Here is a 23,603-nt window from a genome sequence, read left to right on the forward strand (position 1 = left end):
CAAGCTATAAATGGCCTAATTGCACAATGGCCAATTTTATAAGTGAGGATCATAGTGAAGGTTTTGTGGATATGTGACTAAGCACAAAGAGAAACTAATACGTGGAATCCTTGAAAATTTGGCGCAACCAGCTAATCTACAATAGTAATATGTATTTATGTTATTTGCATATACATATGCACTATTAATTGCAAGTATGTATGAAATGTTATCTTTACACATCCTTTGTCAAAGGCATTAATATTAAATCTGCATTTTCATTATAAAATTATAGGAAAGTTTTTAAATAATAAAATGTTGAAAAATATATATTCTAGTAACCAGCAAAATATATTTACATTTCATATTTTGGTGTACTCTTTCCCATATTTTCCCCCATGTATGGTATTTTTTAAATAGTCATGCTCATGTTATATACACATATGTCATTACACAAAAGTTTATAAACCCGAGGATTTATTTTTAAGTTAGAAGTCTAGAAAGTACAATTACCTGGTCAAAAGTTTTGGATATTTTTTAGGCTTTATTGCCATCCTGGATTTCATGTTGTTGTTCCGAGTTCCACTCTTATTAGCAATATATGAAAGTACTAGATAAATTGCACTCTAACCCAGTCAGCATTCATTCAAGAAACATATATTGCCCAGCTCCTATTTATCTAGACCGTGGAGATGTAATGGTGAGCAGTATCGTACATTTCGATTTTCTTCATGGAATTTACAGTACAGTTTGGAGAGAGATGTCAATCACATAATTGCACAAATAAATGTGAAATTCAAATCATGAATTATAAAGCAAAATACTAATACTCGTTAACCTCCATGGTGCGTACATAGATGTAGGTTGTATTATTTCCTGTAACTTTTAATGTATTAAAAACATTTCAAAATGAAAGAATTTTGATGTTTTAAAAATGAGCAAGCCTATGAAGAATGCTGCCATAAAAGTGTTCAGAGGAGGAATCTGAACTCATCTGAGGTGTCAGGAAAGTGCCCCAGAGGAAGAGTTGATGGAGCTGAACTTAAGAAGGAGGAGGTGGAGTTAAGTATGCAAAGATGTATGCATGTGGGTGTGTGCGCACAGATGGGCAAGGAGGCATCTTTATGCAGGTGAGCATGTTCGAGACAGGGAAGGTTAAGGGGACATGATAAATGTGAGAGATTATGGGATATTTTCAGGCAGCTCCCAGTGACCCAGGCTGGGCTACGTGCAGGGGATGGCTTGGAGCAGTAGCAAACCAGGCGCGGCAGGAGAGATGGGGCCCCCGCTGCTGCAGGGCGTGTGAATAGTCCACTGCATGTTTCCGCATCTGCTGGATTGGAACGGGCACACTGCAGGTGGGATGACCACCTAGGAGAGGCCAAGAGGGGCTGAAGTGCTGCTGGCGGTGAAAATAGTATGGAGGGGAAATAAGGGCGATTGTGAAGGCAGCATTTGCAGGAACCTGGCAACTGTTTAGGTGGAATGACAAAGGCAAACGCGGTGTTGATCTGAGCCTCTGAGACAGTTCACATGAGTCACCGAGTCAGGGGTACAAGTACCTTCTGGCTGGAGTTGGTGGAGGAGGGAGAATGACACTAGACCAGTTTAAGCCTACAATATTAGATCTGCAACCTTGGTGAGGATTGCACGGGTGGAGATTTATTGGAAATGTGGCCGATGGCAAAGCGGGCAGATCATAGGAGAGATTTTCAAGCACTCTGATTCTAATTTCATGTTATTGTTTTAAATCACAGATTCAGGTCCAAGTATGCAGGATTTGGGTTTAGATACACCGTGGTTAATCTTTAAAAACCTAGTTGAAAAGAAAAAATAAACAAAATTGGTTTGCATTTTATTTTAGGTTTTTTAAAGTTTCAGGTCAATTGTTCAACTTCCAGAGGCCACATAGTTTAGTGGTTATGGGGGCAGGATCGTGTTCAAACCCCAGCTGGGCACTTGTCAGTTTTGTGTTCCTTGTCAATGACTCCATCACTCTGTCTCCACTTGCTCATCTTCAAAGTGGGCTTCCCGTTAAGTAAGTCGTGAGGAGTTCAATGAGTTAATCCTGCGATGTACTAAGAATAGTGCCTGGCACCTGAGAAGAGCACAATGCTATTATGGTTTCTAAAGAGACAACATCAAATAATGTGAAACTAGATACATAGTTACCAATGTTTCTTTGAAATTTAGTGAGAACTGAAAAACACAGTTTTGTATTTTGCTTATACTTCCTTATCAGAAATCAGGTGTGGTCAGGAAGAGCTCACTTAGCCTTATGTCCTCCAGTTTCATCCATGCTGTCACAAATGACACAATTTCCCTCTTTTTTAAAGCTGAGTAATATTCTGTTGTATATAGATACCTCATTTTCTTTATCCATTCACTCACTGATGGACCCTTGGGTTGTTTCCATATCTTGGCTAATGTGAATAATGCTGTAGTGAATATGGGAGTGCAGATATCTCTTCAAGACCCTGATTTCATTTCCTTTGGCTGTGTACCCAGAAGTGGGATTCTTAGATCAATTGGATTTGGTCGTTCAATTTTTAATTTTTTGAGGAAACCCCATACTATTTTCCACAGTGGCTGTACCAATTTGCATTCCCACCAACAGTGTACAAGGATTCCCCTTTCTCCACATCCTTATTAATACTTGCTATCCCTTGTCTTTTTGATCATAGAAAAAGCAAAACAAAAAAAGTGTTCTTTTTGTTTAAGTGTAAGGGAGCTTGTGGGGGTTGGATGTCTTGGACTGCCTTGCCTGAGCTACTTAATTCAAGTCCAGAAGATGTAGTAAGCTAAAATGTAGAATTTAAAAGTAAGTCATTCAGAACATGAAGGTTTTACAGAACAATTGTCAATCTCTGAAATCCTCTGTATGTCCTCATGACAATTAAGAACCCACCTTTTTACCTTTGTTCTCTTCTTTTCCATGCCACTTATTTTCAGTGAAGAGCATAAATAAATTACAGCATAGAAAAGAAAAGGAACCCTTGATACTTAGAGAGTCAGTAGCCCAGTCAAATTTTACTGAGTGATGGGCAGACTAAGGTGCGAGAATAATTTTTCCACTAATGCACATCTCAGAATTGTGTGACTTTTAAAGGTATATACTACAGAATAAGGAATATATGTCACACAATTCCAATAATCACTTAGATTTTTTTTAATCCTAGCCTTTTAGAAGCATCTACATTCTATTATACTTAGTCACACTGATGTGACGCTGTGGTGTTCATGCATTGTTCCCCAGATTTTTTCCATTCTCATAGAATCTTTGAAGAAAATCTGTGTACCATAAAGTCATTTTTCAAATTATTAGTTATATCATATGTACATAACAATAGATATTGACATTCTCTTTAATTTCTTGAGCATTAAACAAAAGGCTAAGGGCATACTGGTTTGGAACAGCCTTTTTTTGGCATGTGTATTTTTTTGTGTTCACCAGTTGGCAAATCCACAAATTTTCTGTCAGTTACAAGATGGTAGGCTTCATCGTTCTGTACCATTCTACTGTTTTGATAGCATGATCTGATCGCATTTGTATGTCCCATTCAGCAGCTGTGGAGAGGTGCCAGTTTCCCTGGCGAGGACTATGATGTCCAACATCAAATCTAGTCATGAGATGGGGATGGCCTTTGAAAAGCCACATGTAAATATTTATTTTCGAAGGTACAACTGGCCCTTTGTAAAGCCTGGGTCACTTTAGTGGTTATCTTTTCAATGAATCATCAAATGAGAAGTCTGTTACCATATAACTTCCCCTTTTGTTTTAATAAGCTTCCACTGTCCTCTATCCTTGGCCCTTTTGGTTAAGAATCAAAACCATGTTAAATAATTTCATTTTCCTTTTTAGTTATAAATTAGTTTAATATGTCTAATTTGTCTGGATTATGGCCACAGAGCTGACCTCACAGCATAGGTTTGTTGTTGTCCATTTTTCTATGGGTCATGCATAAGTACCAGATGCTTCCATGCCAGTTAGGGTGACCCCTTTACACATCAAAGAAACATTCTCCATAACGGGTTTTTTCCTAAGAATGCATATCAAAATGTTAGTTTGATTTTTTTTAAAAAAATACAGTTTTTTCACCTTTTGGGATTACTTGTAAAATTAAGTAAAAAGAAAAATCCATTAAAAAGCCTTTAATAAGGTTTCTTAGAGCCAGAAGTTTGCCAAACTCTTGTATGGCTGTCCTGAATGATATTAAACTAATTAGTTTAGGATTTAACTAATAATTAAACTAATAGATTCAGTAGCTTAATTGTTTTAATTAATCATTTAAATCCACACATTAGTTTTATAAAATGACCCGTTTTCTGCAGCTGACAAATGCAGCTTCTGACCTTCTATGATTAGTATGTGCCAGGTTTGGTAAATACGGAGGAATCTGGGAGACACAGAATCAAAGGTACTACTTCTATCAAATGCCCTCTTCTGAAAAAGAAAAGAAAAGAATCAGAAAAAAGAAATAAGAAACTCTATTGTGACACGTTGTGAGGCTTATGATAACTATGTTTGCCTTTCAGATCCCCAGCTCAAGGGTATAGTGACCAGGTTATATTGCAGGCAAGGCTACTACTTGCAAATGCACCCCGATGGAGCTCTCGATGGAACCAAGGATGACAGCACTAATTCTAGTAAGTGACAACCCAGGCCACCCGTTCACACCGTTGGTAGAAGATACGCTGCTACATAAATGATTTTTTGAACTACATTTACAAATATTTGTTACGTTGGTTTGTTGGTTCATTTTTACAAATGTTACATGCTAGGATGCCATTCACGATTTTACTTGGACCACATGGATGAAAACATGCACAGAGTAACACAAGAAGCCTGCCATTTTAAGATAATTAGTTTCTCTCTCTCTCTCTCTCTCTTTTTTCTCAAAACAATTGGCAGATCCAGCATTGTTGTTACTTTTATCTCATAAAAGTCAAGTAAGTACACTAGTGCATTCGGATGTAAGATGAATCCATGTTTACCTTGGGAATATTTTCATCAGGCTTTTAGCTTTTTAATGATAACTGTGGAAATTCAAGAGCTATAAGGATTAGTTGTTTCAAAGAATAGAAATGTAATTTTTCAAATTTGCATTCAACAAGAAAAGATAGTATCTCTTTTATAGAGAGGACATGAAGGCTCTGTGCCTTTAAATACATTGTACAAAATGTTTTACTACTTTACAGAATTGGGTCTGTAATGATTTGCCTTTAATTGAAAAGCCACTGACCCTCCATTGTATTAGTGTCTGTCTTCATTTTACTGTTTTTTAATATATTAACTTTTCTTTGTATTTTCATTCTGATGTCCCTCCTTATTCAATTGTCTGTGTTTTCTTTCCCATTTTCTGTTTATACTGGCATTGGATTCCTTTTAATTTAGCATATCAGTTCTAAAATAGACACTTTCTCCTGTGCAGGAGAATTAATGAAAAGCAAAAACTGATTTTATTGGAAATACTTTTCACATATTACTAGTGGATCAGGAATGGATATGAATCTTTTCATCCATTTAGCATTTACCCTTTATATATAGAGCACCATACCATGAAAAGAAGAGAGGATTTGAATACATAAGACCAAATTATAGGCACTTTCTGTTTTCAATTCTAGTAATCAAATTTTCAATAGCACCGAGAATAGCTAATAACATAAAGGAGACTGCTTTTCATTTGGTGTCGCTATGTGAAATGTCAATATTTTTCCAGCCATTGCGTTTACTTTTTAGACTTTGGACCTTGCTTCATTTTAAATTTTTCTTTCAACTTTAAAATTTTTCTGTTTGTCTGCGTTTTCCTCTCTTTCAATTTCTAATCTTTTTCTCTCTTTGTGTCTACTTTGTTGCCCTTTTGTCCTTTTAAACTTTTCCCTATCATATTTGTTCATTGATTTTTTGTCGTTGTCATTTCCTTCTTCTCTTTAGAGAAAGAGAAGGTAAAGCAATTCAAACACAAGGAAGAAAGAGAAGTTATTTTTACTCATAAGACTGATGTCAGCCATTGTTTACTTGTTGGGATTTTGCTATTAGGTTGAACTTTTTAAAAGTATAAGGACTTGACCATCTTTGACCTGTAAAAATGTCAGTTTCTTCTGGTTCAAGCTAATACATGTGTGTCTGCTCATTTTCTTCTATCTTTAACTCCTTACCCATTCTTTGACAAAAGGCATTCTCTTTTTCTTATGTCTTATACTTGTGGGGGTCAAGGACTCTCGAGATTCAAAAGTTCTGATGTCTCAATGTTCTCTGATTTCCTTCAGCCAAAGTCCAGGGGAGCATGAGGACTAGTTTTCCATAACTGATCACTGCAAGAATTAGGACATTCTGATTTAGAGGTTGAAGCCATCCCTTATGACAAAGTTTTCAAGAAAGGAAATAAACCATAGCTATATGAAAATGCTGCTTATTTGGACTTCTTAGAAAAATAATTTCTTTCAAAGGTTTTATGCACTTTTTCCTACCTCCTTCTTTGGTTTTTGTAATGCCAAACAAGTTGGTTGTTTTTAATGATGGAAATCAATACTGAATTAAGAAGTGTTAGGTAGACACTGTCTTTTACATCATATTGCTTCAGAACTCAATAAGCAGCACAATATTTTCTAAACTGTGAAAGTGCAGATGTAGATATTATATGCATACACACGTAATTATATCTGGTTATCTGAACCATATTCAACACTACACTGGAAAGCTGAGATGCTGAAAGAGACACAAACCTTCTGTTCTCTAAATGTGTGAGGTTTCTTTTCTCCTGCTCTGTAACCGTATTAGAAGGAACAAGAATCTTGGGGCAACACTTGGAATCCTCTCTAATCCCCCTAAATGCTGGTGAGGAATGAAGAGGGAACAGGAGCTCCTGAGTCCAAGCAAACCAGAACCAAGTCATAGCGCCTGAACTCAAGGGGCACTATGTGCCTCAGCTGCTTTTCTTACAAGTTGTGTTGCATTTTATGTGCACGTTTAGCTAGTTAGGTTAGTTTTGTTACCATTTCAACATTTGCAAAGACATAGCAGAAGAGAGCAAAACAGGGTGAGGTAAAGATTCTCTTCTCAAAAGCCTATAAAAATTGTATGACTCTAAAATTTAATAAAACTTGGTGGGACTACAGCAGGTTTATAAAAGTCATGAGAATTACTAAATAACTCCACTTTTGGGTACCATCACCTTTGCAATTGAAAACCATAGGTTTTTTTAGGTGAAATTTAAGATGATTTCCTTTTCTCTGGTTCATTACAGCAGTCTTATGAGTCTTGAGAAAATCATAAGCCGTGAACAGTATTCTATAAAAAGGGGAGGAGCACTAGAGATGCTGGCAGGAAGGTCTTAATGGGAGCATTGCCCTTTTGGTTTGCATTAGGGTGTGATGTAGTAATTCATGCATGCATTCCAGATTTTTGATAATTCTTTGAATACAAAACAAGGATTAGTCATCTGTAAGTAGGAAAAATAAGGAGAAATGCCCTAAAAGTCACCATGATGCCACCCTAAAAGTTACCAAATAACAAAACTGAGGCTTGAACCTTCAAATCTTTGTGATGAGTTGGACACATACCACACAACTAAACAGAGCTTATTTAGAACTAGGTAAAGTCAGAACCACCCTACTAAGCTGCCTTTGTCAAAAATTTTCAGATGAGTGGAGAAGAGAGAGAAAGGCCAGCAAGCAGGTGAGCCCGACACTAAAGTCGTCCCTGGGTTTTCCAGCCCGAGATCTAGAAATCTCTGGGAGGAAAAATGGCAAGATGATGGTTGATGATGGATGATTGGTCCAAACAGAGAAGATACTGTAGCAACTTGACTGCTTATTATTGGCTTCCATGTGCCCTGGAAAGATCTTTCCCAGGAAGAAATGAGCACTCAGATTACTACATCACCAGGCTCATATTCAGGGGTATATTCGTGTAAAACTCTTAGAGCTTCCCATCTATCTACTAAACGTTAGCATTACCATGAACTATGGCATTTGATTAAGGGGTGATTTTCTTTTCCCCCAGTTGCTTTTGGGGATGCCATGAGGTTTTCCTGTGCTCTTAAACTTAATTGCTCCCATTACCAGACTTAATAAATGCTACAAGTGGAATAGGACTATAGAAATATCAACATGCCAGTAACTATAGCAATATTAGAAACTCACATGAACCAAGCCCTCTCATCTTAGAAATTCCAACCTGATAATTTGATGTGTAAAAATTGCCCATCGCTCACTGTGACCACCACCCCCACAGGCCTTGGGATGGTGGTTTTCACTTTGGCTGTACTTTAGGGTCATTTGAGGAGCTTTAAAAAAATTCCTCATGCCCTAAACCCTAACCTCACTTCCAGAGATTCTTACTTAATTTAATTAGTCTGCAATTGGGCATGGCTGTCCTCTTTTATGAATACAGCTAGTTTTTAAGTATAGCCAGGGTTGAAAATCACTATTATATGAAAACTAGAGTCCCACAGAACAAACAAAGTAGCATGAGCATCTTATTCTGACTCCCCTAGGCTTTGTGACACTGCTTTATAATTATATAAAATACAAAAGGAATGGAAAAATATGATGATGTCTCAATCAATGTGGGTATCTGTAGTTTTAATTAGCACCATGGATTCATTATGGTCAGCTCTGAATCGGCTTCCACATGACAGTGGTTATATGAATTCACTTTGTATTATCATTCTGTAAATGATAATAACTGACATTTTATAATTCAGGTCCCAACAAAATCCTAGAAAAAAAACCTATTTTTTGTATGGTCATTTTAGACTATCATTTATAATTTTTCTCTTTCCTATACCACATTGTTCTGGTGACTTCATATGTTCTTACTTTCTAGAATTATAACATCTGGCCTATATCAGATATATGGCACCTATAAATATGATTAAGAGTATATAAAGATTAGAATAATTAAGTTTGAATGGGTTAAGTTAGAATAGTTTTCAAAGACAGTCATACAATTATGCTTTTCCTCTAAAACTTTTGCATATCAATCAGAAATTGTTCTATGGTGCCCACCCTTTCAAAATATAAGGGAGATGGGACAGTTCAGGTGTTCCGGTCAAAAGTGGAATTGGCCAGTGGCCCTCTCCCAAGAAGAAGGAATACTGAGTTACAATGACATAAGTACCTCATACTGCTCAATGATTCCCACTCATGTTTATTATTTAAGTAATAGAAGTGAGCAAGCATAAGCCTCATTCTTCCATAACATAAGCCCCTAGAATCCCATGGAAGATGGCCCAATATTAGTTTGCTTCGTGAAAGCTAGTAGCCACTGAACCATATACACTCCTCTGAGTATTCCTATAGGGATAATTATCTACGGCCATGGCCCGCCATGTTCCTTTCATCACAGACATCTTGAGATCTTGGGATCAGTAACATGTAATAACTGAAAGAGAAGGTATAATTTTCCCCAGCCTATTTTGACAATGCATGTGGTGCCTCAGAATTAAATAGAAATGAATTTATAAAGTCCATTTTAAATTATGTGCTGAGTAGACCCATAGATTGAAGTCAACATGGCCCACGTTTTCCCAATTATTTGTCTTTTGTGGAATACAGTTGAGAACCTAAACCTCAGGTATTTTGTTTACTTGTTCACTTCAGCATCTCAATGCTGTTGTTGTGTGTTTTGGCCTGGTACAGCTGCTTGGAATTAGTCTTCAATTAAGACATTGAATGGGAGCAGATAAGAGCACTGTGGATAATTAACTTCTCTTATAAACATATCTACAATAAAGTCCCCCAAACCATCAAGCAGTTATTACTAAGAATGGTGCTAGAATACCTACTGAAGAGCTAACATATAACCCTGGCATGGAAACGTGTTAAAGGAATGTTAAGACTTTTTAAGACATCAATGATAACATTACTCTCTGTACTATGTAAAAAATATATAAAAATATTTTCCTTGTCGATAAGGGAAGAAACGGAACATGGGACTATAAGTGAGTTTTTATCTCTTAGATGGGTAAAATTGAACACTTTTCCCTCTTTTATTTTAGTTATCACTCACAGCTCTATGAGATATTAGTAAAGAAATGTCTCTCTAAAATGTTCAGTGTGATTAGTTCTTTCTAAATTGAGCACATTGGCAGGCGCACGTCTTTTCTGGGCTCTGCTGGCATCTCATATTGGTTCAGCAAGAGTAATTCCATTTTGGAATTACCTTTTTAACTTCTGGCCTGTCCTACATTGCAGTGATAAAGCACACCTTCTGCATGAAAGACCTGAATAAGCATTCAACCTGGACTTCTTAAATTCCACTCTTTGAGAATCTTCACATCTGATCTCTTTTGGTATCAAATGATGTCAAAGACTGTGATCCTGGAATTGGGATTACAGGCCTGATTCTGTTTATTATTCTATCCGTTCTTTGAAATGCCATAGGCAGACCATTAAGGTGTACAAATTGAAGCTCAAGTGCTAATTTTACCCATTGCAGAAACATCTTAATTATAAAGAGAAATAAAAGTTAATTAATTGGAACTTCTCAGAAGGTTGTAACAAAGATGTTGTTGTTGTTGTTGTTGTTGTTTTAAATAAAAGAATGAGGGAAGGAAAAGCGATGGCAAGGCTTTGCTTCTCCAGGCCCATTTGTGACAGGCTATGTTTATCTTTACAGCACTGTTCAACCTCATACCAGTGGGACTGCGCGTTGTTGCCATCCAGGGAGTGAAGACAGGGTTGTATATAGCCATGAATGGAGAAGGTTACCTCTACCCATCAGTAAGTAACATGCCAAAGATATTGGCCATTCATTCAATGCTTGCAGTAGCAGCAACAACAAAATGAAAAGGATCTGTGTCTATTGATTCTGCCATTTTTGCTTTAATATTTGATCTCTACTACAACGCTTTAAGGGCTGTTGATTCATTATTCATCAATGTTTGATAATAACAGTATATCAAGCAGAAGAGTAATATTACCTCTTAAAGTTGTATATTTGCATATTTTTAAAAAAATGAACTAGTTTGTGGAAAATTGAGTAATTTTGAAAGAGTTGATGTTAATCTTTTTTATTTCTCTTTAGAAATGTACTTGTCTTAGAGAGTTTCTTGTAAAAGATTATTTTGTAAAAAGAAACAGAACTAATGTGAACTCTAAAAAAGAAAATTTAAGGAGAGTAGTTCTTTTAAAACTAGGAATTCAGGTTGTGTTAATGTTTTACTAGGGAAAATACTTCTATTATAAAATGTATATTGCAGAATTTAAATCTAAGTAAGTCTTTCTGTTTTGTGTTAATGTATATGAGACGTTGAGCACATTTTTATCCAAATGACTTCTGGAATATTTACTATTTACAAATAATTCATATTCAGATGTGCTGTATCCATACATTATAGTGTAGTTAGAATTAATTTCTGCCACAGAACCAAGCAATAGAGACCTAGATGAACCTATCCTTGGAGCAGAAATTGACAGGTTAAATTCATGGTGCCTCAAAGAAAAATGCTCTTATTTGGGTTTGCATGTCATCTTCATATAAATTCTTTAAAACTCTGTTGTGGGAAATATTATCATCAAAAAACTACATGTAAACATATATACGGACATTATACACACACACACACACACACAACTTAAGCAGAAACATTCCCTGGGGCATTTTCTTGAGCAAATCTGGGAAATCCTATCAAAGAAAATGAAGTTCGAGCGGCGGATTCCCTCTGCGGTGAGCTGGAAAATGTTCTTGTTATTCTGGAAGCTTCATCTGAGTTCCCTGAAGGGTGTTCTTGCACACAGACCTGGGCCCCACATTAGGCAAATTGCGTTCTGTTGCACAAGATGAATATTCAACATACCAAGAGCAAGATCCAGCTAGAATTTCCTGTCCCCCCCTGCCTTTTAGGAAAAATATGATTCAGATAAAGATCACTTTGTGGAGATGCCTTCATTCAGATACAAGTCAATTTTATTGATTTGACATTTGTTCTGTTATTTTTGTTTCTTTCTTTTCCCTCAGGTAATCTTTGAGATGTTTAAAAATTATTAGCTGCAGCATCTGCCATAGCTTCTAGTTCTCAGGTCCTGTTAAGGATTTTATCACATTGTTTGTTGTGCTCTGATACATGTGTTGATGTCAGGGGACATGGGAATGTTTATTTTATCTTTTTTTTTTTTTTTAAAGATTTTATTTATTTATTTGAGAGAGAGAACGAGAGAGAGGGGGGAGGGTCAGAGGGAGAAGCAGACTCCCTGCCGAGCAGGGAGCCCGATGCGGGACTCGATCCAGGGACTCCAGGATCATGACCTGAGCCGAAGGCAGTCGCTTAACCAACTGAGCCACCCAGGCGCCCGTTTATTTTATCTTTTTGCTACTGAGGGAGGTGCTTCCTATTTTTTGTGATGAGGTAGCACATGTATACCTTTTTTTTTTTTTTTTTTTTTTTAAGGTAGGGAAATCATCTTGAGCGTGTGTCTTTGCTGAAAATACAAGTACAGGTTTTGTTTGGTGCAGTCAAAACAGAGTGGCAGGAATAGAGGTGAGGAAGGCACTAATGCCCAGTCTATGCAGCCTCCCGCCCAGGTGTCAGGTCTCAGGAGGCTAGCTGGGGGTGACACCATTGGCCCCCGGATTTGTCTCAGTAACAACTTCAGGCTTGTTATTGACCCGTCCATTCTCTACTCTCACCTCCCCTGGTTCTCCAGTTCTTTGACATCTGGGCCTCCCTTCTGGTGGCTTGATTCCTGACTTATAGATGTTGGCTTTCTTCTCTTCCCATCTTGATTCTGCTTTGAATCCAGGATCTGGTAAAAGGCACTCTATCTGCCCATCCCCTACCCTGAGAGGTCCCACTGCCTATGCCAGGCCCTTACAATCCTCAGCCATTTCATAGGAAGAAGATTTAGATACAAACCAAATGCAATTTCCAATCTTTACTAATACTCCATAGTTAAAGTGCTTTGTTTATTTCAATGTAATGAAATGTGAACTTCAAATATTTCAGTAAAAAGAATATACTTTTATAGTCAATCATTTATTTCATAATTAGTGAGTGTTTACTAGAATAATAATATAGCATAACAGAATATAACATTTACTATACTATATAATAATAATAGGTCTACTTATGTAATAATAATCATAATGGCTAGTATTTATATAGTACACTCTGCCCAACACTGTTCTAAGCACTGTACAGTCTTTCCTCATCTAATTCTATTAAGCAAATACTATTAAAACAATCATACTGGGGCATCTGGGTGACTTAGTTGGTTGGGCATCTACCTTCTGCTCAGGTCATGATCCCAGAGTCCTGGGATCAAGTCCCAGGATAGAGTCTTGGGATCGAACCCCACATCAGGCTCCCTGCTCAGCGGGGAGTCTGCTTCTCCTTCTGCCCCTCACCTCGGTCATGCTCTCTCTCTCTCCCTTTCTTTCTCTCTCAAATAAATAAAATTTAAAAAATAAATCTTAAAAAAATAATCATACTGATACACAGAGTTTAAAAATCTGTGCAGTCTGCCAGTTAGTAAATAGAGAAGGCAGGATTTGAGCGTTATTAGTCTGACTCATTAGCTTACTATTTCACTATACTATTTCCATGTGCCAGACATTTTTCATCATATGGTCTGGCACCTCTTCTAACAAGAAGTTATAAACACATGATGATGTAATGAAAACCTTTAAGGAATTGTTACCTAGGGTACAAATTTCATTACAGTTATTAAGAAGTATAATTTGAAACATAATCCCTTTCCTTTGGAGATTCTCAAATTTTAAAAAAAATCATAGAAAATTACATCTGGGAAAAGTTTGATGTTAGACACTGTTGCATACTGTTTAAGATTCTGAAAATTTCTTACGTGTAACACCTGCCATTTAAATTTAAAAACCATGCCAAACATAGTTAACTCAACTAAGAAGTTTTGAAGTAAGTTGAGGTGCTTTAAAAGGAAAACCTCAGTCAACCTCAGGTTTAAAAAAAAAAAAGTAATAAAGACTTAAGTCCTGAAAATGAAGGAATCTGTTTTAAGCTAATGCCCACTTTAAAAAGATCAACGTAATGTTTGCATGGTATAAGCTAGCACCTAATACGGGACCAATTTTTTTGAGGATCCGTAGGTTTAGAAGGTAGGCAATAAAACACTCAGATCATTCAAAATGAATTCTGTTGAATGAAAAACACATCTGTGTTTTGACTCAAGGTGCATATTTCTCTATTTGCATTGGAAGTAAATCTCATAAGCCCCTGCCATCCAAATAAAGATATTCAATTTGTCAGATAATTTCACCTGGGGTGGGGGTAAGGGGGGGGACAAAAAAGGTATCTTGTCTGAAATGTAAATAACCACAGTTCTGAGGCTGAAGGCACATGTTCCCCATGGAATCTTTCCTTTGAAATGACAATAGTCATTTCTTGTGTGGTCATAATGATTCTAATATGTTCCTTGAAATGTATCTCAAGAGATTTAATGTCAGATATCAACAATTTGGTCAAAGGTAGAGCACAGGATGCAAGGTCTTCGAACAGAAACTGACAAGGAAATACTTATGTTAAAGAATTAGTTCAATATGATGCTTGGGAAAAATTGTATTTTGACTAACTATAAACTGTCTATAGTGCTGTGGGGAGCAATCTTTTTTTCCAACAACCTGTGATTTTGAAAGACTAAGAAAATCCTCCATAGAGAGACACGGTTTGAATGTAAATTCTGAACTCTGAAGAAAAACTTAGGATGAAGGGAAAAGAGTATTCATCATTTGGGCAAAGAGAAAGAAGAGTTGAAGTCGGAATGTGTTTCTGATATGAGCAAAGAAAAAGGGGAGGGGGAGGAAGGAAAAGAGATTGATGGTGGGTAGAGCCCTGGGCTTGCTTGGAACACCTGGGTCCCGGATCCTGCCAATACCTGTGTTGTCATGCCCCAGACTCTGCCTCTCAAACTTCTCATCTGTAAAATTAAAAAGTTTCCTGGGAGGCTTTAAGTTAATTTGGGGGTTGAAACTTCCAGTTTTAGTCTGATTGGTTTTTTTGAATGATAAGGTAATCGACATACATAAGATGTATAAAGATCCATTATTGTTGTCTTACCATGGGCTGACATTTATGAGAATATTATATTCCAAATGGTGCTGTAAATGTTTCTGTTACCCACATGCAGGCATCTGGGGAGGCAGTCAGCCCTGGTGTTCTCCCGAGATTAATATTTCATCTGAGTTTCTTAACCAAGTGATACAAGTAGAGAGGAAGGCAATCCTTTTTCATGCGGGTTTTTTAAATGAATCAAAAAAGTACACTGCTACTGTGTTTTGTAAATATTTGGGCTCATTAGAATCACCTGGAGGGGCGCCTGGGTGGCTCAGTCATTAAGGGTCTGTCTTCCGCTCAGGTCATGATCCCAGGGTCCTGGGATCGAGCCACGCATCGGGCTCCCTGTTCGGCGGGAAGCCTGCTTCTCCCTTTCCCTCTGCCCCTGCTTGTGTTCCCTCTCTCGCTGTGTCTCTCTCTCTGTCAAATAAATAATAAAATCTTAAAAAAAAAAAAAATCACCTGGAAAGGAGGTAAAGGCAGATTCCTTGGATCAGACTCCAGATATTTCAATTCAGTCGATCTAGCAGGAGCCCCAGGAATCTACACTTTAATAAGGATCCCCTACTGCCCCTACCTGTCCACTGGTGGATGAGTCAAAAGCCCATAGCCTGACAATCAACAATGACACAGTGAACATTACAATGGCTGGTGGGGGAGAGGATGGTAGCTTTAGACCAAGGTAGTAAGAGTAGAGTTGGTGGATAGACTACCTAGGCACAGAACCCAACCTAAGTACTTGGTGTTCCTAACGTCCTCTGCCCCTAAGTTGAAGTTTACAGAAACGTGAAGCAGTTCTGTAGGCCTCTTCACTAATGCAGCAACCCAGCTATCAATACGCAATGAACGTGGGGCAGGGGGAGGGATGAAACAGCCTTTAATTCAGGAAAATAAGGAAAATGCTGTATATTCTGGAAAAAGCATGTTCAAGAACCTCAAAGTCTTATCTACTCTACATGAGATAGTTTTCCAATATTATACGCACATCTTTCAGAAAGATTTTCCTGAGCCTCTTCTACGAAGGTGGATCTGCCTCCCCACTTCTATGCCAGCAAGCGTCTCTCACGTGTCTTGAATTGTGTTGCTTCAACTTCCCAAGGCCTCCCAGATAGGAAAGCCTGAGAGTCTTTGCCTCCTTTACCATCAATCATGTTTTCCTGCTGAGTCAATAGCTCTAATAAAATGGGATGGAACATGCTATTTTCTTCTTGACATTGTTCCTCTGATCATTGCTCAAGTTTGGGGCTTAGAAATGGAACTGACTTGTTTTTTCACAGTGTGGTGTCTAATTTCCCTCAAATTTTTCTATTCTTCCCTAAGAGTTACTCATACAAAGGTACACACAGTCATTCACCTGTATTTCTATGCTCATGGGGTGTTGTGTGAGTCTTTTGGCCATCCCTGATACCCGTCCTATCTCTGAATAGCATCTATGGACATCCATTCTCAGGAAACTGCTCACCGTTTATCCCAGTGCTGCTAGGGTACTCTGTCCATGCTTCCTGGCTTTTTTTCTTCTTTAGGTAGTAGGTAGTGCATGGGGTTTATCAAGTCACTTGAACCACAGTGACCACCATTGGCCATCAGTAACATCTGATGTTAAACCAAGGACTTCAGTAGCATCTGAAGACCGTTCGCCTGGGGACTAGCCTTTCATAGTCTGCCCGCTGGGAGCAGGCTGGCAAAACTATAACCAGTCAGGATTCTAAGTTCATCTGGTTACACAGATTTTTTTGAATGATAAGTTACACAGAGGTGCCCCTTTCAGAATGGAAAATTTTCCACCTTTCATCCTTCAGTCCTCAGCTCTCTGAATAGGTCAGTTTCTTTAAGAAGGGTATTAAATTTGAGATGATTATTAATGTCTCTGTTTTTCTAGCAATCTATAAATCTATATGCATGTTCTTCTGCACAAACAATAACACCTTTTGAGACTATATATACATATATATAATTTGTGTATATATATTTGTGTGTGTTTCATTGGAATTAGTATTGTGCTTAAATTATACACACACTTATTCACATGATTATACTTTTGGTCAGAGTATTTTTATTTCTTTTTATGAAATGTTAAATAACAGTTTTTAAGTTTACACATATTTTAAAGCTTTACTTGCTATTCTTAAAAATATTTCTTTTTTCATTAAGTTTCCCTATGGTTTCTCCCACATTATGACTCAGTTGGATATATTGCCCAATTTGAAAATGGTTATTATCCTTTCTTGGTATTTTGGCTAGGATAATTTATAGTAATAAGAAAGCAAGTATGGCACTTCAGTTAATTTCCCTCTAGTATTCATGTAATTCTCACGATGCTGAACACTGATGCACAGAATATAATTGAGTATGACAAAGGCAAGGATGCTGTCATCCTACTTAGGGTCACTTGCCAGAAGGAAAAAGCAATTGAGAAATCAATGCAAATGTTAGACTACATATAACTAATTTTAAGTAGCCTTTTGAGAAAAGAAAAATTTGGAACATCCCATGTTAGGTTGAAAGTAGGCAATAAGAAGAAGTAAATGTACTTTTAGGCTATCCAAGTTCCAATGCCATTTTATAGAGTACAAAGGCAGGAATTGGGGTTGACGGGGAGAAGATACTGAAGCTTAAGAGGGAGAAGAGGGGAAAAAGGAAAATGGAAGGGAGATCACAAATCGGCAGTAGGGCAATGCACTGGGCAGTGTTAGGAAAGAGGAAAGAGAAGAAAGAAAGAAGAGAGGATGGGAGGAGCAGACAGCAAAGGGGAGGAAACGGGAGACACCGTCACCAGGCAAGGAGAGAAGGAGGGCCATGTCTTCTGCTCACTCCATCACCTTCCTGGGAACCGCCCCCCCCCCACACACACACATAGCTGACTCCTGGCTCCAGCCTCCCACTCTGGGGTGGAGAAAACAAGACCCTCCCTCTTGAAGTCCAGGCTGGGCTTTCCAACCACACCCAAAATACGTTCTCTGCTCCAGCCCCATGACCACTTTCCCCTATTTCCCTTTCCCTTAGCCTCCTTTCCAAAATTCTAGCTGTGCTTAGTTAATGTTATTCTCTAAGCAAGGAACAGTGTGGCCATAATTTGGCTTCCAAGGGATTATACGTGTAATGGTGAGGATTAGTGGGAAGAGACTAACGGCAGTGTGACCACTGAGGGATGGTCAGTGAGGGATGCTGAGTATATACAATGGGATAATATTCAGACCTAGGAAAGGAGATCCTGTCATTTGCAATATTGTAGATGGACTTAGAGGACAGTAGAGTAAAATAAATCATACACATAAAGAAAAAACCTCCATGATCTTAACCTGTGGAATTTAAACAAATCAAATACCTAGAAACAGAGACTTGAACCATGGTCACTGGGGCCAGGGAGGTGGGGGAAATGGGAGGAAAAAGAGAGAGAAACCTAAAGAGGGCTTGCAAACTACAAACATTTGTTTTGTTGGGACAGCATATGTGCACATGCATGTGCTCTCTGTGATCTAGTGGGGCTTGCACTCTACAGTCTACAGTTTAAGCACAGTGACAGCTTCTCATGAATTTTATAAAGGAAGATATTGCACAAGTCAACTTCATTTCTGGGCCTGGAGACAGTGGTGTTGGCAACCCCTGAATGAAGGGACTGGAAAGGATGAGACATATTTGAAGTGTTTCTGAGGAGATGTGGAAAGAAGTCCATGGTGGTCTGGGTATGGGGGTGACAGAGTCAGGGCTCGCTCTGAAAGGACTGACTCGGAACCTGGTGATCTGTGGTGCTTCTTATGGAGAAAACAAAACCCAGAAGGAGTAAGGGGCGTGGGTGGAGGAGTCTGCTGCATTGAGTTTGAGACATGTTCACTTTGCCCACAGAAGATGCAGGTGGGTTATAATCCCACTCGATCACGACTGGATGATGACAAAGCTTCTTTCCCCCAAAAGAACCATGGCTAAGGGCTGTCTTAAGAATGATGTGCAGATAGAGAAAAAATTGTCTGTGACAGATGGTGATTGTTTTCCTTTTCTTCCTGAATGTAAGACAAACAACGAAGAAATGGGGTGAATGACATCAGCATAAATGAAGTTAGATTATTAGAAAGAACTTTATAAAATAAAACATGACTTCTTGAGAAAGTGTTTTTATATATTTTACTTAATTCCTAAGTATACAAAATCAGTAGAGGCAATTTGGGACACTGGATAGCAAAGTGGAGGACTAGCTGAGTGAAATTCATAACTTGTATAAAAATGATGCTCATAATATGGGAGGGGACTATCAGGTTTTCACATATTCTCGTGGTGGTTCAAAATCCTCAACATATATGAGACTCATTTAGATAGCACTGTAAATAACCAGATCCCAGAACATTAGCCTGAAAAATTCCAATTCAGTGAATCTAATATGTCTTAAGAATCAGAATTTAGAATATATATCCCAGCATTTCTAGTGCAGATGCCTGAAGGAGCACACTTTGATAAACATGGGTCAACATCACTGTCTCAGGAACCAGGACATTGAGATTAAATGATTTTATGTTTATTTATATGATGTTATAGAAACAGCATATTGTTTATGATGATGATGATGGTGATGTCTACAAATTCACAGTCCAGTTCAGGCCCTTGCAGTAAGCAGAATGACCTGGCCATAAGTAGTGCTCACCTTTCCTGTTGACCAGGTGGGCTGGCCTGTGAGCAAACAGAAAAGCCTTGTCTGTGATCGCCCCACTCTGTCTGGGAAAGAATAGGACAAGAAATGTGTCCTTGAGCATCGAGATGATGTGTGGAGAGAGAGGAGTTTTGCTGAGAATTGAGAAAATAGAAACATAGTAAGACACTGGATTTCAAACCAATAGCACAGTCCTGAAAAGGAGAAGTGGTCTCCATCACATAAAGCTCAGGGGAGAAATCAGCCTGAGACAGATGGCGGGGGGGCCATAGGGCACCTGCTGAATTGAAGGGCCAATTCAGGCCAAGGGCATCCTGTCAGAGCAGGTTGCTAAGGACAACGGACCTGGGTTGCTTCAGAAGTGAACTCTTTTTAGATATTAAAACATTTACCAATGAAACAAATACCTTTATTTAATAAGTTGTTTATTTTTCCTACCTTTCTATTTCCTTGAGACAATTTTGTTTTCCTGTAAGCAAGGTCTCTCCATACAAGTCTCATTTCTGGAATAGAGTAGACTTCCTTCTCTTTCCTAGGTGAATTGTGCTTGGTCCACCTTTGAGCAACTTTTCCAGGGCCTGTAGAGAGAGCAGGTCGATCCCATATGGATCCATCGCTCTACAGATTTCTTAACTACACAAACCCTGTAATACCTACCTCACAAAAATTAAACACGTATATCCAATAACAAAAGGGTCTGCAAGAAATATATGGAAGACTACTTCTACTCAGTATAATTACTCAACGCTTAAATGTAGGCTGAAGAGTCAAGCACTTGGTGGGGGTGTATAATAATGAGTTTACTTATTCACTCATTCAAGAAGCCTTCTACTGACAGCTAATGTGCTGTGTGTGCTGGGGCTTCAGAGATAACTGAAAAGGTTCTAATTTAAAAACAACAAAAGGGGCGCCTGGGTGGCTCAGTCGTTAAGCGTCTGCCTTCGGCTCAGGTCATGATCCCAGCGTCCTGGGATCGAGCCCTATGTCGGGTTTTTTGCTCAGCGGGGAGCTTGCTTCTCCCTCTCCAGCTTGTGTTCCCTCTCTCACTGTGTATCTCTCTGTCAAATAAATAAATAAAATCTTTTAAAAAATAAAAAAATAAAAACAACAAAAAACCCCTGAGCATCCAATGGATAGGACGTACATCTTGACTAAATGAATTCTAAGGCTCTTATCTTTCCTCAGGATCTATGATTCCCTGATTGTACATTTCCTATCACTTTTCAATAGTGATGGATATGTAGGAGGTCTTCAATTTATAGTTCTTGATTGATTATGGTTAAGGTAGAATAAATGTCACCAGCAAATTTTATTAATTTATTCCTCGAGTGCCCTCCTGTTCATGATATTTATTATGCATGACACTTATCTTTTTACCCACTGGAAAACATTAAGCATCAGCAAAGAATATAGGAGTCTGTTTATTTCTCAAGTTAGAATTGCAGAAAAGCACTATTTACACATTCCTTTCCTGAAAGAGCATGATAAACCCACAGAGACAGAACTTGGATATGCAATGTCTGCATTCTAACATGGTTATATTTGCATTAATGAAGTGAGTGGTAATGTCTTCACCTTATGAGAGGAGCTCAGAGCAAAGAAATAAAACCCAATTTCTGGTAAATGTTGCTACCACTTAGACTTGAACATTTTAAAGCAAGCACATGAATAATGATAATTAGAGAAAGAGTTTTATTATTTCTGTATGTTCATGAAATGGCATCAAGTACTTTGGTTTTTTATTTCCTTTTAGTGTGAAAGAAAAAAATACCATTGAAGTTTGCCATTTTATCCTGATTTTTCTCTAGGGTGAAAACTACGAAATACTGTAAAGAGTAACAAAATTTAGGTTTGATTAAAGTGTTTTAGCTTTTAAAATCCTGTATTCGTAGAGGGTAGATGATAGGTAGGTAAATAATGGAAGAAATGTTTGCATATAAGGACTTTTAAAGACTACCTCAGAAACGATAAACAGTATCTACCTAAAATGATCAACAATATTTGAGAATGAACTATCTCTTTGTTTTCATTTTCTACATCATGAAAAAAATTGAAAAAAAAAAACCTATATAAATGCCAAAGCCAATATACCATACAGTGAATAGCAAATCAGCTCTAACAGTAAAACAACAGTTAATAGCTACTAAAATTGAGGGCAAAACTCTGCTTCTTTAAAAATTGTTTGTATATGCAGGAGGCTCATGATTGAAATTGCTACACGTCATCCACCCAAGTTGAGTTCATGGGTTTTCTTTCTGATTATTTTACTTTCTGAGGATTCTTCTTACTTCTGGCATGTGAGCTACATGCTGGGGACTCTGAGAAATTGGGAACTACGAGTTCATGGTGGGCTCTGCACAGGAACTTCTCCGTTTCCTCAATGCAGTTTACATCTCATTTTTTAGTCACTTGGGAATAAAAAGAAAAATTAGAAAAATTATTTTTTTAAGATTTTATTTATTTATTTGAGAGAAAGAGAGAGAGCACAAGTGGGGGAACGGCAGAGGGAGAGGAAGAAGCAGCCGTCTCCAGGGGCTCGATCCCAGGACCCTGAGATCATGACCTAGCAGAAGGCAGACGCTTAACCTACTGAGCCACCCAGGCACCCCAAAAGAAAAATAACTTATGAAATAATTCATAGCATTATGAAAAACTACCCTACTTTTCTTTTTTCTGGAGAAAGAACTAAAACAACCTTTTTTTTTTTTTTTTGAAAAGCCAAACTGGCTGTTCTTCACATGTTATATAGTTAACAATTGACAAAATCATTCTTTGGTGATAATTTTCCTTGTTACCTCTTCTTTATGTTCTCTGTTTCCACTAGTTTTATATATTTTTAAATTATGTTTCGGAGTTAATTTTTTTTAAATTTTTTATTTAAATTCAATGTAGTTAACATATACTGTATTATTAGTCTTAGGAGTAGAATTTAGTGATTCATCAGTTGCGTGGAACACCCAGTGCTCACTAAATCAAGTGCCCTCCTTAATGCCCATCACCCAGTTGTCCCATCCGCCTCCCACCTCCCCTCCAGCAACCCTCAGTTTGTTTCCTAGAGTTAAGAGTCTCTTATGGTTTGCCTGCCTCTCTGTTTTTTATCTTATTTTTTTCCCTTCCCCTATGTTCATGTGTTTTGTTTCTTGTTTCCACTAGTTTTAGAGTTATAGTATTATCAAAAGAATGATGACCCATTATTTGACTGAAAATATTGGCCACATTTCCATTCTAATATTACCTGTCAAACAATATTGGTGCAACACATTCCTGAACCAAGAGAAATATGGTGAAAAAGACAGACACAACACCTGACCTCATGGAACTTACAGTTTCTATAGATGTGAGTTCCCTGCACAGGGCATTTTCACTTTGAATGATTTCTTTAGATTCTGGAAGTGTGTTTTGTGCTCTGAGCTACTTCGGGTTTCACTGAATGTTAGCTGTTTGTCTTAAGGTAATGTATTCGGTTTGGAAGGCTAGTTTATGGAAAGGTACATAATGCACTCTGAGCAAGGACGTAGTAGATCCCTTAAGAGTTTCATTTGGAGTTAGATACTGGTTTTAAGGTCTTATGACTATACGAAATGAAGAGAGATAAGTCACTTTTAATAGGCATGTCCCAGCCCCTGCAAAACATCATAATTGGTTGCAATTTGCTGTCCCAATAGAGCCAGAGACTGAATAGGAACAAGATATTTTTAGAATTGCTACATCTCTAACAAGGTGGAAATATTTTATTTGGTCATTAATCCTAGATCTAGGCCACTGTTTAGCAGAAATGGTTATGCAGGCAAGCAGGAAACATTCTACTTTACTTTTAAGCTGGAACAACTAGTACCTAAAAGCACTAACCTGACAAATGATGAGGATTGATTTATGTCATGAGAGGAGCTTTTCCTCATGTTATTTAATGAATTAACTGTGGGTGCCCTTCACCAGGGCGTAAGGATAAGCGT

At 37.9% G+C, this 23,603-nt stretch overlaps 1 protein-coding gene across 2 annotated transcripts in view; it reads left to right on the forward strand.

Annotated features, from left to right (window-relative positions):
• Positions 1–23,603, forward strand: part of FGF14 (fibroblast growth factor 14) — a 600,820-nt gene that overhangs the window by 471,444 nt on the left and 105,773 nt on the right. For both annotated transcript variants that reach the window (XM_078070115.1, XM_036090393.2), the window contains exons 2-3: positions 4,516–4,626; positions 10,604–10,707. In XM_078070115.1, coding sequence (XP_077926241.1) covers positions 4,516–4,626; positions 10,604–10,707 — 215 coding nt within the window. The remainder of the gene's footprint in view (positions 1–4,515; positions 4,627–10,603; positions 10,708–23,603) is intronic.

The sequence above is a fragment of the Halichoerus grypus genome, chromosome 4 (genome assembly GCF_964656455.1).
Source record: "Halichoerus grypus chromosome 4, mHalGry1.hap1.1, whole genome shotgun sequence".
Classification (NCBI taxonomy): domain Eukaryota; kingdom Metazoa; phylum Chordata; class Mammalia; order Carnivora; family Phocidae; genus Halichoerus; species Halichoerus grypus.